This window comes from Adiantum capillus-veneris, chromosome 24 (genome assembly GCF_014529385.1).
Source record: "Adiantum capillus-veneris isolate H3 chromosome 24, ASM1452938v2, whole genome shotgun sequence".
In the NCBI taxonomy this organism is placed as follows: domain Eukaryota; kingdom Viridiplantae; phylum Streptophyta; class Polypodiopsida; order Polypodiales; family Pteridaceae; genus Adiantum; species Adiantum capillus-veneris.
Window position 1 is genome coordinate 56,573,811 of NC_140954.1, and position 16,894 is coordinate 56,590,704.

At 44.6% G+C, this 16,894-nt stretch overlaps 1 protein-coding gene across 1 annotated transcript; it reads left to right on the top strand.

Moving 5' to 3' along the window:
- The first annotated feature begins 13,899 nt into the window (after positions 1-13,899).
- On the top strand, positions 13,900-16,070 carry LOC147426408 (BURP domain-containing protein BNM2A-like). The gene is made up of 2 exons (XM_086498573.1): positions 13,900-14,195; positions 14,985-16,070. The coding sequence occupies exons 1-2, from the start codon at positions 14,136-14,138 to the stop codon at positions 15,987-15,989; spliced, it is 1,065 nt and encodes a 354-aa protein (XP_086354699.1). The 5' UTR covers positions 13,900-14,135; the 3' UTR covers positions 15,990-16,070.
- Positions 16,071-16,894: the final 824 nt, after the last annotated feature.

Below are 16,894 nucleotides of genomic sequence, written 5' to 3' on the forward strand. Positions count from 1 at the left end.
GTAAATTCTATACATATACATACATACACACATACATATATTTACATACATACACACATACATATACATACATACACACATACATATATTTATTTATTTTACACTTACACACACACATATATATATACACTAAATGAGAAAACCATGGTAAAGGAAAGAGAAAATGGTGAAATATGTGAGAACTTAGTTCAAAAATCTTGCCAATTCAAAAATTCGACTATTATTTCCCGTTTGCTCTTCGCAAAGAGGAAACTCAGTCCCTTAATAAAAAAGATATTCATGAACAATGCTTTACCTTTTATAATTCTAGCTAAACTCAACTTAATGATTTTATCATTTTCTTATTGTTTTAAGAAGCCACCATGACCCTTTCACTTTTTTTTTGTTTGGGGAGGGGGAGGGGGGGACCGACAGCTGGGAAGTCCAAGGCGGGATCCTGAGGTGAAACAAAACCCGGACAAAGAAAAAAATCATGCCGCCCGTCGCCTGGTTTTGAACCCACGACCTCGCAACCCGAGCTTTGTGACGCATGGGTTAGCCATTTCACCCACGCGCGCATGTTGTAGCCATGTGCAATTTTACAACCCTTTATTATTAACTTACATGTCATGCCAAGGGTAGGACTATAGGAAGGCATGACCCTGACCAAGGGCCGATGGATTCACATGCGGTACAAGGGCTATATATAGGAGGGCCAAGGGCCTATATATAGGTACGGTCGGGTGGTTCGTGGCATGTCTATCTCCCTATGTCCTTTCACTGGTATCAGAGCTCAGGGGAGGGGAGAGCTATGGAGAAGGGGGAAGGAGTCTCTCTCTCTCTCTCTCTCTCTCTCTCTCTCTCTCTCTCTCTCTCTCTCTCTCTCTCTCTCTCTCGCAGAAGCATGAGGCATGGCCTCCTTCTCTCAGGAGTCGGCTCTCTCTCCCTCGTCTTCGAGAGCAGGCCGTGCATGGTCTTGCATATCATGCAAGCCGTGGTGTTCACGGTCGGGGACGAGGCACATGGTGTGTGCATAAACTCTTGACATGCGGGGACGACGATGACGGGATCCGTGTGCAGCAGCCTAGCAAAGGGGGAAGGAGGTGGGTCGATCTGCTCGAAACCAGGCGGAGGAGGGCTTGACGGGGTCGCTTTGACCTGCTCAGCAATTCACATCACATGCGTTCAAGCCGGGGAGCATCAAACCGGACTCTCTCTCTCTCTCTCTCTCTCTCTCTCTCTCTCTCTCTCTCTCTCTCTCTCTCTCTCTCAAGCCTCTGTGCTGCTTGGTTTTGATGCCATAGCTCCAAAGAGCTTCTTTTCTACTGAAGCGCCCAACTTTAGGGCTTTTTTTTTAATTAAGCCAAGGGAGCGTGCCCACCGGCTAACCCCCCTCTTTCATCTCTTCGTTCTCCGTGCATGGCACCATACCAAGCCACCGTATTGGGGATGAGCAAACGACGGAGCAGTACGGATTCTCAACATGCAAAATTTTTTGTAAAACTCAAAAATTCACAACACTTATCAAGTAAGTGAGAATTCATGAAGAAATTGCGGGAATCTCCGTAGCGAGACGGTGGCCTTCCAAGGCACGGAGATTCTGGATTTGCAGTAATACAAGACAAGGCACGGGCCGAAGAATTTCAGCTCTTGCATTCAATTATGTGTATCACCAAAGTGAAAGGACATGGGGACTGAACATGCTCATCACCACCCAGCCATGCCCTATATAGGCCCTTGGCCTTCTAAATATAGGGACCCCCTTGACTGCATGTCCATCCTGGCCCTTGGCCCTGGCCCTTGGCCCGGACTGGTCCTACCATTGTCCTGACATTACTCCCCCCTTGGAGAAGCGTTTCGTCCGCGAAAACACAAGTGATGGTATCTTCATAAGAACCCTAATGTTTTCTACCGTAACATCCCACATGGATCCAACGGTTCATTTGAGCGGAACCCGGTTCAGTAGGAGGTTCAATGAAACCAAGAGTAACATCTTGATTTTCTACATTGTTGTCCATCTGTAACCATCTGATGGTACCGGTTCCTATCCAAACATAGTGTGTAGACTCCATTTAGAACGCTCATGAGCATGGTAAACGAGTTTATCACAACACAGGTGTACTAAAAAGAGTACCTCTTGTCACTTCCATGAAAGTAACTTGCCGACATAACTCATCAGCCAATTTTAAGTCCTTGACTTGGTTCCAATTTTCATCATCAGTAAACAAACCCACCCTAACGAGTGTTCAAGGTTGAGAACCTGAGTTATACATAAAGAGACTACCTAGTCACAACATGCGTTAATTGATAGTAAGTAAACTCCAAAAAGAGAAATAAATGCTTATGAATTTGATTGCTTGGTGCTAATGTACGCACTTTGCATATCCTGTAGCCCAAGATTACACTTTGTAATATGTCAATCCCCTTGGATACTGACAATACTGAGGTGTGTTTCCCCCACGGTTTACAGACAGTCTTCCCAGACGACTGATAAACGGGGAATCACAATAGCGTATAACATTGTTGAGGAATCAACAATGTTCGGAATAACCATCGTGGTTAACTTGAGAAATCCACAAACACCCAAACCGAGCCATGACCTCTGTTGGTGATTAGTAGACTCAAAAGTAATCGCATAGAGATAGTGCACATACAGTGCAAAATGCTTCATAAGCAACAACCTGAGGAATATGCATGTCGTTCGAAATCAGCCTTTGCTAAACACTAGGGCCCATAACACTTAGTGTGCATGCATTTAGCAAAAAATAGATCCGAACCTGTATTTCCATGGTGATCCTTGCCAATATTATGGCAAATGTGATGCGCCTAGCACACATTAAAAAGGAATGTAAATAGTTCTGAAAAGAAACTAAATACTTTCAGTTGCAATCTTTTGCAAGGCTTGCCGAAACGTCTGAATCACAATAGCAGGTGACACATTGATCACTTCTAGGTACAGACATTGAAACTTTTTCATTAACAATTTATAGCCTTGCTATATGTATAAACAACCATATGGAATTTTGTTTAGCAATACTTGTAGCTGAAGTCATTCTAAGTATCCGACAATTTGTTTGGCCACTAAAATGCTCCTAATACGTCGTGTTGAAAATGGTCTAGAAAACAGATTTGACCAGCACCTAGTTGGACTTTGTCATGACATATAATTGAAATAATGGCGCCAGTGTCAGTCCAGAGACTCATATTCTCCACATGTGGAATATGTCATGTGAGAATGTATAAAAAAGAACATCCGTCAAGTACAAGACGTACTTGTGTGTGGAGGTAACTCTAAACACTCTGCGAGGACAAAAGTGAGAGGGACCCTCATTCATTGCTCCACACTGGCTAAACCGAACTCCTTGAGTTCCTAGACCATGTTGTATCCCATGTGACAACATGTGCCAAATTGAACCCTATAAGTAGGTTCGTAACAGCATAAGGCAGAAAGATAGATTGGACACTGGGTCCAAAATACTTTGTGCCGACATGCCCTTGGCATGGCTCTGTAACATTCAAGCGTACTTATTCGTCTTGAAAAACCAAGCAAAGCATACTAAAAATGGAATAACACCAAATCAATAGATGTGTACCTGGAGATTTGAACGTAATGTTCACTTATCCGTATTCAAATGGAGAGGAGCACGTCCCCTACCTGAAAACAAACAACATTGCACTGGGAACCCTAGGTGTTGCCTTTGCAATGCAAGCCCTTGGATTAGAATCTACGTAGTCAAACCCCTTGGTAAGACTCTTTGTAGAAACTGCTCAACTAGCGATAACGGTAGTCAACATCAACCGTGTACAAAAGATTGGAATCAACTTGAAAGTGTGTCCGTCCGCTACCGCGTGTGGTAGATTGCGGAATTCTTTCCTTGAAAGTATAACTGGGAGAGATCAACTGTGATCCTCAATGCAGATCAAACTGTGATCCTTAATGCCTATGGGGTGATGCAACAATCACCCGTCGGGTCTTACCCCAAAACAGTATCTCCATAGACACGTCGTAGTGATATAGAGAGAGCAGGAAATCCACACAAGTGAACTTCCGAGCTCTTATGGACAACCATGTTGTCGCAACTGATTGCTGCATCGATACTTCCTTGTAGAGCTCAGTTGTTGTGAGTTGAAGAGTATAAAAAACTCAACTTGAATGTCGCACTGAAAACATGTAGTGGAGAAAATGACACCCTAGACATCCGTAATGACAAGACTCTTGCTTGTCTAGTAATGTCGATGTGTACTTCCTGGGTAGATCTGGTTGATCTTGAAAAGAATTATCCAAAGAATGCCAATAGTTAGGTCTTACCCTTGGCCTAACAATGGCTCTTAGCCAGTGTGTGTGGCTCCTAGCCCTTTTGGCAATTAGTGTTCAATCGGTGAACCGATGAAGACTAATGTGAATGGCATCTTGGCCAAGCACCTTGTCTCAAACTGACTCACAAGAAGAACATGTATCTTAGAAAGTTTTCCTTATTCTTCGAAAGAGAGAGAGAGAGAGAGAGAGAGAGAGAGAGAGAGAGAGAGAGAGAGAGGAGAGAGAGAGTAGAAGAGCATGCTGGGCTGAGGAACTTTTTGTAAATTTCTAGAATGGGTGCCCAATCAGTGTGCTCTTACACATCGTATGCCTGACTTGCAGCTTATCCTATAAGCCTGCAACAATCTGCCTGTATAATGCTCGCATCGAGAGAGGTAATAGAAAACACAAATCAAATCTTGACCATGTACCGTGTATAGGTCGTGAATGTGGATGACTTTAATAGGGCACCTTGACGGTGATTCTAGTCGAAATTTTAGGTTCTTTGTAGTGTTGGTGTGTGTTGATAGGAACCAACAATCATATTAAACAATCCATCCTTAGTCTGTCCTTGACAGAGTTGCGAGTGTGTTAGCGGAAGCGTAATGCATGAAACGGTCCACCTCACTAGCATGCCTTGCATGCGGAATTGTAAGCCCTTGTGGAGAGTGATGGCCTCAAACATGAGAACCAAAACCATAAGTGCCTTGCACAGTTTAGACTGGTAGGGATTCTGTGAACTGATATTCCCTATTTTGTCAGTTTCCCAAAGCCGTGCTTCTTCTAAAATTGCCAAAGCACTTTGCTTTGCATAATGACAGTAATTGCCAAGTAAAGTGTAAACAGGAGAAAACAAGAAAAACTTAAACGTGGCTAACCTGGTCGTTGATGTAACCAGTTGGCCCGATATTCCGTGGAAGAAAACTCGCCTAAAAATGGCGCATAGTCATATCTGCTGCTCGGGTGTGATCTGTGTTTGTATCATATACGCCCGTCTGTTTCTCATGAAATAACCTACGAGCATATTGCCGAATTCTTCCCAAGTTTGTATGCTCATAACATATGCCGAACGTCGGTAGTCGTAATGCAAGATGCGTAAATTGAAGCCTTGCTGATAGCCAACTGAGGCGGTTGTTAACATACCGATATGAGGACAAAAAGAATTGACCTTGTCGAGGAATTTCAATTGAAATGAGCTAATATTGTGTAGGAAGCATCCTCTAGTAGCTATTAGAAACAGTGACAAGGAGTCGGCCATGCCGAGCAACTTGCCCCTTGCATCAAGTCAAGGAACAGGATGTGACTATCTTCTTGAGAGACCAAAACTCTGCAAATTTTCTATGCATTTGCAATAAATTGAACCGTCGTCGAACTGTGCTTGATGTGGATACTTCTCAATGATATATGCAGCAAGTATGTAATACATATGATAATTGTCACAAGCCGTGCCCATTAGCACCCTTGTACGGAGCCTTGCTCATTGTAATACCAGTTTTTACCTTGCAGAAACTATGAGGGTAATCGACTTGATAGAAACAAAATTGAAAGAGGGTACCTTGTTGTCGTGCTTGTAGAAAATTTTTTAAGTTTAGTTGGAAGTATGGTGTATTCGAAACTGGGCTTCGCCAATCATGTGTTGATGGTGGCCTGACCTTGGCCAATCGTAATACATACCGAGGCTCCTGGCTGGCTTTCAATTTTTATACGACCCACTTGGGCATGCCTTAACAAGAGCAGAAGACATGTCTGCTATTTGTGTGTAGATCACCTCTCGAAATCGAGGAGCTTCTTTGCCACACATTGACAGCATAATTTCTGATTTCATGTAATTGTTAGCTTCGGAAGACGAGGTTGAGTCCGTGATCATGATGTCCTTATTAGAAACTCCATTTGATGAGCTGAGAGTGGATGTGTTCGTGGCGGCTTGGCGTTCGATCGATGGCTCATAGCCCTTGTAGTACTCCTCATGATACAGTCGAACAATATTCCAAGTTGTTGCTCCTTAGTGTCTGGCGGCTGCTTTCCATAAACTTTCAAAAGCTTATTGCAAGTGAACTTGAATGGTTTATCAAAACCATGGCAGAAATTGTAGAGCTTCTGCAGCAAAATATTGAGGATGCTCGCACGGTGCATGCATGCGGCTGAGAATGAGCTCACTTGGGACTAAAGCCATGGCGTTTTGCCCGACCGTGCTGTTGCAGGCGGTTGAGAGCTTGCATCCTGTGGGAGTGGCCCCTTAGGGTGCTTTACGACACCTTTAGGGCACCCAATGTGAACAAAACAAAAAAAATAAGCGAAAATAGCTTCAACAGCTATGGCGGCCGTTGCGCAAGGGCAAGGGAAGAACATTGCGCATGCTACAAGGCCTGGCTCGAAACGCCGCAGAAACACATTTTGTTCTCCTGCTCAACGCGCACCCTTCAAGCCCGCAACCTAGCGATTCCATGCAGGTCCATGTCGGCCTTCCTCCTCCCTTAAGCGGGTGTGCCCACCGCCTAACCGTCCTCGGCTGCCAAGAGACCTTGCCCACGGCTCTGCATGCCGATGGCCCTCGACTGTTAAGGGCTCTTGCCCACAGCCTGTTTTGGCTTCTTGAGCCCGCCATGGAAATCCCCATATAAGGGGTCCCTCCTGCGGTTCTGCCTTCAATTGACCCCTCCATGGAAGCTCGCATGAAAGGGAGGAGAGAGAGAGAGAGAGAGAGAGAGAGAGAGAGAGAGAGAGAGTTGCTTCGGACAGAGGGAGGCCATGCCTTATGCTTTGATCGCGCGAGAGAGAGAGAGAGAGAGAGAGAGACACACACACACACACACACACACACACACAGAGAGCAACCTTCCCCCCTCCTCCATGGCTCCTTCTCCCCTAGCTCTGATACCAGTGAAAGGACATGGGGACTGAACATGCTCATCACCACCCAGCCATGCCCTATATAGGCCCTTGGCCTTCTAAATATAGGGACCCCCTTGATTGCATGTCCGTCCTGGCCCTTGGCCCAGACTGGTCCTACCATTGTCCTGACACAAAGGGTGTCATTGCCTGTCGGAATCCACGGCTATGACTCAGACGGAGTCCAGTTGGCAACGAGCATGGCTCTCGTACAGGTTAGAATTCTCAGGGTTTGCACTTTCACGTTCTTGCAGTTTTCATAGTTTTATGTGTGCAGAAGTATTGCAGAAACATGTAATTATGCTAATCTTGGCTATGTTTTCCCTGCGAGCCTACCTATGGGTCAAGTATGCCCATGGTCATTATGTCCACTTTTCTTGCGCATCGGGCAAGGCCCTTGATAGTAGGAGTAGATCGTCTATTGCATCAAGCAACAGTGTCTAGAAAATCATTTCTCGTTTTTCTTACTGCTTCCAAATCATTCGATTTTTGGGGTCGGCAAGGTTGGTCGGCAGGTGTACTTAAGAAGGTACGCAATTGATTTTTGTTTATTGTCATCTGCATAACTGGTTACACAATTTTGGTCATATCTCTACATAAGGTAATGTATGAGAATGGCATGATGCACTTACCATACATTTTTTTTATCGTCGACCACGAATTGATGTAACAACAGTAGGGCTGTCAATTGCTTATGAATCATTTGACATAGATGGAACATGCATCACCTCTATTGCATATATCTAACATGCATCAAAGGTAATGCACTTTTCTCCACTCCAAGCACAGACACATAAGCACATAAGCACTCAAATTTTGTTGCATACATTAATGGCAAGGGCTTCTTTTTTAATATCTCAAGGAGACATGCATGGCCTCTTACTGGACTTGAAGAAGGAAGCAAGTTCCTCGGCATGGCCGACTCTTTGTCACGGTTTTTACACGCTGACGGAGGATGCTTACCACACGGTACTGGTTAATTTCAATTGAAATTGCTCGACACGGTCAATTCTTTTTGTTATGGTATCTACCGCCACAGGCTTCCAGCACAAACATATTTATGTGAAGCAAGGCTTCAATCTACGACTCTTAATTGAGATTTTTCCCGTTTGGGGTATGGGCACACGCTTTTGGGGAATTTCTCCATATGCTTGCAGGATATTTCAGGCCAAATTTCTCTTGCGCAATAGATATGGATATTATCTACATTTGAGCGAGTTTTTCTTTCGACATCTCCAGAAAACTGGTTACAACAGGATGACCAGGTTAGACCATGTTCAGTATTGTTTATTTTTCCATGTTTATATATTTACATTGGAAACTAATGCTTTGTGCAAAGCAAATTTCTTTGACAATTTTACATGAAGCAAGGCTTCTCTCTTGTGCCAAGGTACTGCCCAATGACTTGGAATCACGGCCAATGGCATACAAGTTTGAAAGACTAGCAAAATAGGGAATATCACCAGTTTAGACGGTGCAAGGCACTAATGGTTTTGGCTCTCACGTTTGAGGCCATCACTCTCGCCAAGGGCTTAACAATCCGTATGCACGGCATGCTAACCAGGTGGCATCAATTCCATCGCCTCAGAGATTACTCTTCGGCTATCACACCAGACACACTGTCACGGACAAATTAAGTTCTAGATTGTTTAAATTTTTGGTTGTTGTCAACGCACAATACCACTAAATGGAACTTAAATCTAGAAATTATTTCACAACCAAAGTGCCATATTAAGTTATTTTTGTAAAGTCACAACCACATACATGGTAGGTGGGTCAGTCTATGCCTTGTTTGTGTTCTCTGTTACCTCTCTCGATGAGAGAATCATAGCAGAAAAATGTGGCATGCTTATATGATAAGTTGCACGTTACGCATAAGATGCACACTAGCATGGGCACAACATATACAAAGTCGTCACTTAAGGAAAGTTCCTCAGCCTAGCATTTTCTCTCTCTCTTTTTTATTTTTTATCTTGAAGAATAATGAAAACGTTTTAACAATCTTTTGATACCTATTTTGTTTGGGAGTCAGCTTGAGCCAAGGTGCTCTAACTCTCTGCTAGAAATTGGGCAAGACGCCCTCTCCTATAGTCTTCATCGTGTCGATTGAACACTAATTACCATAAGGGCTATGAGCCACACACGCTAACTAAGAGTAATTATCAGACCTCGGGTACGACCCAACTGTTGGCATCCCTTGGGTGACTGTTCTTCAGATTGAACAGATCTACCCAGTGGAGTATACATCAACGTTAATGGACAAGCAAGAGTCTTGTCATTACAGATGTTTAGGGTGTCATTCTTGCAAGACATGGTTTCAGTGCCACACTCGAGTTGAGTTTTTGATAACCATAAACTCAACTCAGCTAATTTCTACCACAGATATTCGATGCAACATACCGTTGCGGCAGCATGGCTATCCATAAGAGCTAGGCTTTCCACTCGTGTGGATCTCCTCTCTCTCTCTCTCTCTATGGAAGTACAAGTGTCTATGGACGCAATGTTTTGGGATAAGACCCCACGGGTGCTTACTAAATCACCCCATAGGCATTGAGGATCACAATTTGATCTATTTCCGTTATACTTTCAAGGAAAGAATTCCGCAATCTACCACGCGGTAGCGGAAAAATTCAACTTTTCAAGTTGATTCTCATCATTCTGTACACGGTTAACTAGGTTGGTTACCGTTACCTTCTAGTTGAGCAGTTTCTACAAAGGGTCTTACCAAGGGGTTTGACTATGTAAATTCTGCCCAACGGGTTTGGATGCCGAAGGCAACACCCAGGGTTTCTAGTGCAATGATGCTTGGTTTTTTCACTGGTGGGAGATGTACTCCTGTGCATTTGAATACGGGTAACTGAACTTTCAGTTCAATCCCCAGGGCCATGCCAAGGGCATGTCGTAACAAGTATTTTGGGCCGTAGTGTCCAATGTACATTATATTGTTATGAATCCACTTGTCGGATTCGATTTGGCACATGTTATCACATGGGATACAACATAGTGTAGGGACTTAAGGAGTTCGGTTTAGCCAGTGTGGAGCAACGAATGAGGGTCCCTCTCACTCTTGTCGCAGAGTGTTTAGAGTTACCTCCACACACAAGTACATCTTGTACTTGTAGGATGTTCTTTTTTCAGACATCCTTAGTTGAAACATATTCCGCATGTGGGGGATATGAGTCTCTTGGACTGACACCGGCGCCCACTATTTCAAATATGTGTCACGACAAAGTCCCTAGGTGCTGGTCCAATCTGTTTTCTAGACCATTTTCAACACGACGTATCAGGAGCAATTTTAGTGGCCAGAAATTGTCGGATACTTAGAATGACTTGTTAACGTACAAGTGCTACTAAACAACATTCCAGATAGTTGTTTTACATATAGAAAGACTATGAGTTGTTAATGAAAAAGTTTCATGGTTTGTACCTAGATGTGATTATTGTTTCACCTTCTATTTTGGTTCAGACGTTTCAGCAAAGCTTGCAAACGATTGCAACTAAAATTATTTAGTTTCTTTTCATAACTATTTTCATTCCTCTTTAATGTGTGCTACGCACATCACATTTGCCATAAGTATTGGCAAGGAACACCATGGATATACAGGTTCAGATCTGTTTTTTGCTAAATGCATGCACACTAGGTGTTATGGGTCCTAGTGTTTAGGAAAGGCTGATCTGGAACGGCATGCGTATTCATCAAGTTGTTGCTTATGAATTATTTTGCACTCTCTGTGCAGTATCTCTATGAGATTACTTTTGTGTCTACTAATCACCAATAGAGGTCATGGCTCGGATTAGGTGTTTGTGGATTTTTTCAAGTTAACCACGATGATTATTCCGGACATTGTTGATTCCTCAGCAATGTTATACGATATTGTGATTCCCATTTACCAGTCAACTGGGAAGACTGTCTGTAAACGATGGGGGAAACACACCTCGGTATTGTTAGTTATCCAATAGGATAGGAAGATTACAAAGTGTAATCTTGGGCTAAAAGATATGCAACGTGCGTACATTAGCACCAAGCACTCCAATTAATAAGCATTTATTGCTCTACTTGGAGTTTACTTACTTTCAGTTAACGCATGTTTGCGACTAAGTTTAGTCTCTTCATGTTTAAATCAGGCTCTCAACCTTGAACACTAGTTATGGTGGGGTTGTTTACTGATGAAGTTGGAGAACAAGTCAAGGACTTACACTGGGCTGATGAGTTAGCTCAGAAAGTTACTTTCACGAAACATGAAAAGCGGTACTCTTTCAGGTACATCTTTGTTGTGATAACTCGTTTAGCATGCTAAATGGAGTCTACACACTAGAAGGTTCCAAATGGACAACAATGTGCAAAATCGAGATGTTATTCTTGGTTTCATTGAACCTCCTACTGCACCGTGTTTTCAGTCAAAGAAACAACTGGATCCATGTAGGATACCACTCTGGAAAACATTAGTGTTCTTATGAAGATCCTACCACTTTTGTTTTCACGGACGATTTAACGCTTCTCCAAGGGGGGAGTAATGTCATGCCAAGGGTAGGACTATATAAGGGGTATGAGCCTCCCGAAAACGGCCACGGGAGGGGACCCCCCACCTAGACACGCTAGCCTCACTCCACGCACTCGTGCACCGTGGGGGCTCCGCGCAAGGTTCCCCAGGGCACGCTATGACCCTCCGTGAGTGCGGGGGACCTTGAGGCTACGTGGGGCTACGGACCCGAAACGCAAGACCCGCGAAACGCAACTTGACCCGAGCCGGTCCCGTCCGAGCCGGGCCCTCTTGAAGACAAAACGCAACACGACCCGAGCCGGGCCCTCTTGAAGGCAACCACAACTTGACCCGAGCCGGGCCTTTTGGAAGACAAACGCACCTTGACCTGAGCCGGTCCCGTCCGAGCCGGGCCCTTTGAAGGCAAACGCGCCCACCACGCACCTTCCGCATGACGGCCCAAACTCCGGGTCGTCACACTTGGTATCAGAGCCACGTTTCCGTGACACGCCCAAACTCCGGGTCTTCACACTTGGTATCAAAGCTCCAGGCCCCCATTCCCGTGACGCGCCCAACCCCCCCGGGCCGTCACACCCTGTCCCGTGACGCGCCCAACCCCCGGGCCGTCACACTCCAGGAAATCAACCACGCCGAACCCAAGGAAGGGGGAGGCTCCAGGACTCAAAACGGCGCGTACCCAACCTCCGGGGCCGCCAACGCTGCTGCTACAACCACTACTTCGCCAAACCCAGGAGGGGGGAGGCCACGGGCAAAACTACGTCCCGCTACTGCTACCACTCACTTCGCCAAACCCAGGAGGGGGGAGGCTATGGGCAAACCTACGTCCCGCTACTCAGTTCGCCAAACCCAGGAGGGGGGAGGCTACGGGCAAACCTACGACCCGCCACACAGTTCGCCAAACCCAGGAGGGGGGAGGCCACGGGCAAAACTACGTCCCGCTACTGCTACCACTCACTTCGCCAAACCCAGGAGGGAGGAGGCTACGGGCAAACCTACGTCCCGCTACTCTGTTCGCCAAACCCAGGAGGGGGGAGGCTACGGGCTACGACCCGCCACACAGTTCGCCAAACCCAGGAGGGGGGAGGCTACGGGCAAACCTACGACCCGCCACTACTGCAAACACAAAGGAAAGATGCGAGCCAGACAGGGCTCTTTATATCAAAATCAGAAAGAGAAAAACGCGATGGACTAACTCAACTTAGTTCGTCGCGCCCGGCCACTTTTATGGCCTATGCTGAGCTGAAGACCCATTCATGTCTACAAGAGACCAAAAGGGCACCGAGCTAGCCCTCCAAATGACGTCCACACAGGGACCAACTGGGATCAGTTTGACGATTGAAGATTCAGCCAAAGCCTTCATGGTGTCATGACGACCAAAGCTACTTCAAACTAAAGACTGCATCTAACCAAGTAACCTTACCCGATTCAAGATTCAACGATTGGAAACCAAAGCTGGTGTCAGCCTAAGTCTACAACGCGCGTCAAAATGACGGTAAGTTTCCTTGCAACTTCGCAAGGGCTGCATTGCGATGGACTTCACCTCCAATTCGACTTTCAAGAAGTCTCCGCGCGGGCCAACGCAGCAGGTGGCTCCGCGTACATCAGGTTACCTTTTTGGGGAATACTCAAGTATGGGGAATTCTACTTGGGTATTCAAAGCATATCTTTTCAGCCTTCTGCCAAAACACACAAAAAATACACACACCTTATTCCCAAAATTACAAAAACAAAGCATGCTATCTACTTGCATTTTCGGGTACAGTTTTCACGCACTTTGCACTATATGCACCCCTTAGACCTTTGGCCCATGCATAGCCAAGCTCTCTTTTCCCTTCGTTCGACGAGGACGTCGAACTTTCTTCAACCGGGGGCTCGTTTATAGGTGACACGGGTCAAGCTCGTGGGATCTACGGCAAGGGCGCACGATCGGCTTCTCATGGCTTTTAGGCTGTCGGATCTCCGCAAGGGGGGGGGGGCTGGGGTGGGGGTGTGCAGGATTTATGTATTGCAGGAGTCGCTTTACTTGCAGTGGTGCACGTTAGGGGGCCCGCGGGTTGATTTTTAATCAACGATGGATTAACCAGTGTTGGGGGGAGGGGGGCGGCGTTGGGTGGGGGCGGTAGGTTTGAAAGCCGTATGCTCGTGCATGGGGTTCAAAAGTAGAGGCTTTGAAGTTTGGCTAGTAAAACAAGTGCCTTGAGACTCGTCAACAACAGCAGCACTGACCAGTACGTAATCAAGGCACTCAAGGCCTCCTCGTACCATAAAATTACACAGAGTTAGAGACCTTTAGAGCTTTACACACATTATTCTTGCATTACCTTGATTAGCTTCTTAATAGTCCCCATCTTAATTAATTGCTTAATCCTGCCTTAATCAGCCTTCGCCTGCAGCTCAGATTATCTCTTCTACAGCTGATGATAGCCCCCTTCATGAGCTTTCTCATCATTTAAACGGCACCCAATAATATGGTTTCTTCCAAGCTTAGAAGAATCAGCTTCCAAACAGCGCCCTTTCATGCAATGCTGGTAAGAGTACCTAGTATTAACTCCATTTCTTTTGACAATTGCACAAGAAGTTTTGGACAAATTATCACAATAATTCCCACATTGTGACTTACCTCAACATCATGAGCTTCTGTGAGGGAGGCACTGCATACCTAGCTAGGTACGATTGGGGGCAGGGGATCGCCGGCCCGCCCCTGCCCCCAATTGTACCTAGCTAGGCATGCGGTGCCTCTCGAGCAAAAGCTCATGATGTTATGCATCGTATGAAAAACACTCTCGGTTTTCCTACCTACATGAGAAAATTTCTAAATCTTCTTGTGTTGGTAACTAGACCATAACAATTTTATTTCCTTTGATAATTAGTCGCCTTCCGAAATTGCAAAACATGCATGAATTCAAGAACCCTCTTATTGTTAGCTCTATTCAGAGTATACTATCGATATGGGATATCTTTCTTCTATCTGAGTTCAATATGAGAGAGGGCACATCCACCCATCTCAAATACTTGAAAGCGGACCATCGTACGATCAATTATATGCAATATGTCTTAATGCATTACAGATATGAGGATTAGTTTTTTAATCATTATCTATATGGGAAGAAAGTCATATACAATGGCAAGAAATCAAACCAAGGGTTTTTGTGTGTGTGTGTGTGTGTGTGTGTGTGTGTGTGTGTGTGTGTGTGTGTCTTGGGTTGGGGAGGGAGATCATATGTCTTGAAGTGCTCAATGTACAAAGTCTCTCTTTAATTGTATGCTTCTCTATTCAATTTCTTTACTAACAGAGAAAATCTTTTGAATGAAAACAGGTTATGTTAGCATGGGCTTCGAAGACGTGGATCATTGCAATCGCGTATGCTGATCAAACAACATTTGTTATGCCATCCATTCTCTCTTCTTCTTTAACACCAATGAACCTCTCAACTTCTAGAAAGTGGCACAAGGAGCTTAGCCATGGCAAAACTTTAGAGCATGTTTCTTTATTTTGCGAAGAGGGAGGTTTAATATGCGATGAGAATATAGAAACACCCTCTGTGGTATTGCATAGACTCAGTTCATATAGACTCAGCAAACTCAAAGAAGCAAACCTACTTACTGCAGGAATGTTCTTCAAAGAGAGTGAGATATCTAGGGGTAATGTTATGAAGCTACCCACAGAGGAGCCTCACATACCGACACGCACTTTTTTGCCTCCTATACTTGAAACTCTCCTTTTCAACTCATCTAGGTTTCTCTTACCCCAATTGCTACTCCCCTTTGGCTTTGAAGTTAATAGCCCCTTGGCTAAGTCTATGCATGAAACCCTGCAAATATGTAGGGCCTCCCCAATGGAAGGTGAGACAAAAGGTTGCATGGCTACATTCGAGGGCATGTTTGATTTTGCCACCTCATTGATGGCCTCAACAAATGTGACAATCCTTGCTAGCTCAATCTTACCACCTCAACAACTAGTCAAAGTGGTAGGTCTCCATGAGATGACAGACGAGGGTCGACGGGTAGCGGTGGCTTGCCATAATGCAATGTTTCCTTTTCAAGTGTTTTATTGCCACCACATAAAAGGCACCAAGGTTTTCAATCTGACCTTACAAACAACCACAAACAACGATATAATCTTTGCCATAGCCTCCTGTCACCCCCAACTTGAGGCCTCTCTTGTGGAAATCAAGGCCCTTTTGCATATTGACGTTGAGCCCGATGAGCTTATATGCCATTGGAACCATGGCGATAACATTGTTTGGGTCCCTGAATCTAGCTTGCTCTCTCCATTGATTACCTTATCTAGCCAATTGACAACAACATCCTCAAGAAGCTAATTTTTCCATAGCTATATTGACAGTGTTCATATGCAAATTTGTTTTACTTGAGGAATTGAGATATTGATTTTTTCTTTCTAAGAGGTGGTGTTGTGTTAATGGGATAATTTACTCCACAATGTCATAGAAGCTCATTTTACACACAAGCAATCTATGTGATGGCTAAGGTTTGAGATCAACGGCTCTTGGATGGACACTAAAAATCACAATCACATTTTAACTGAACCCAGTAGCCAAGTAATGGCAGCTATTTTAAGATCTTACAAGTTTGAGTAGCTTTCATTAATCCTCAAACTTGTATTCATAATAGCAAACCACTAAGGTCATAGTTAGATTTATCTCCATTCACTCATTCTTAGTCTTTTCAACCTATATTAATATATCAAATTTGTTGTGAAATGTCTTTTTATTAAGAAAATGTACACTAGTCCTTCAATTTTCTTTTATAAAAATCAGGATATATTACCTATCTAATTGAGAAATACTATTTTCATGTAGCCTGTAAAGGCATATATGGGTACCCTGCAATGGTGGTAGAGCTCGATGCAATATAGAGAGTAGGCCAGCTCCGAAGAGCAGATGCTGGAATGTGTTTGGGGTTAGTGGGTGAGCTCACCCATGCAGGTGGGAGTCATAGCGGGCAATCGCGCCGGGCATTCACCGCTATTTAGCAAGGCATTAATGTGTTATTCTCCTCTATTATGCATAGATAAGTAGTGCACATTGCACTCTAGCCCTCTACATTTGGGTGGTGAGCCAAGGATTGTTACCCTCTCTTCCCTTGATTATGCTATTATCCATGACTATTTTACGGACGCTTAACAACCATCCTTCTCAGTTTTTCTTTGTGCTACAAGGTAGTGAGTTGGAACAATCTTGAGTAGCATAGTTGTTGGTGAGGAAGA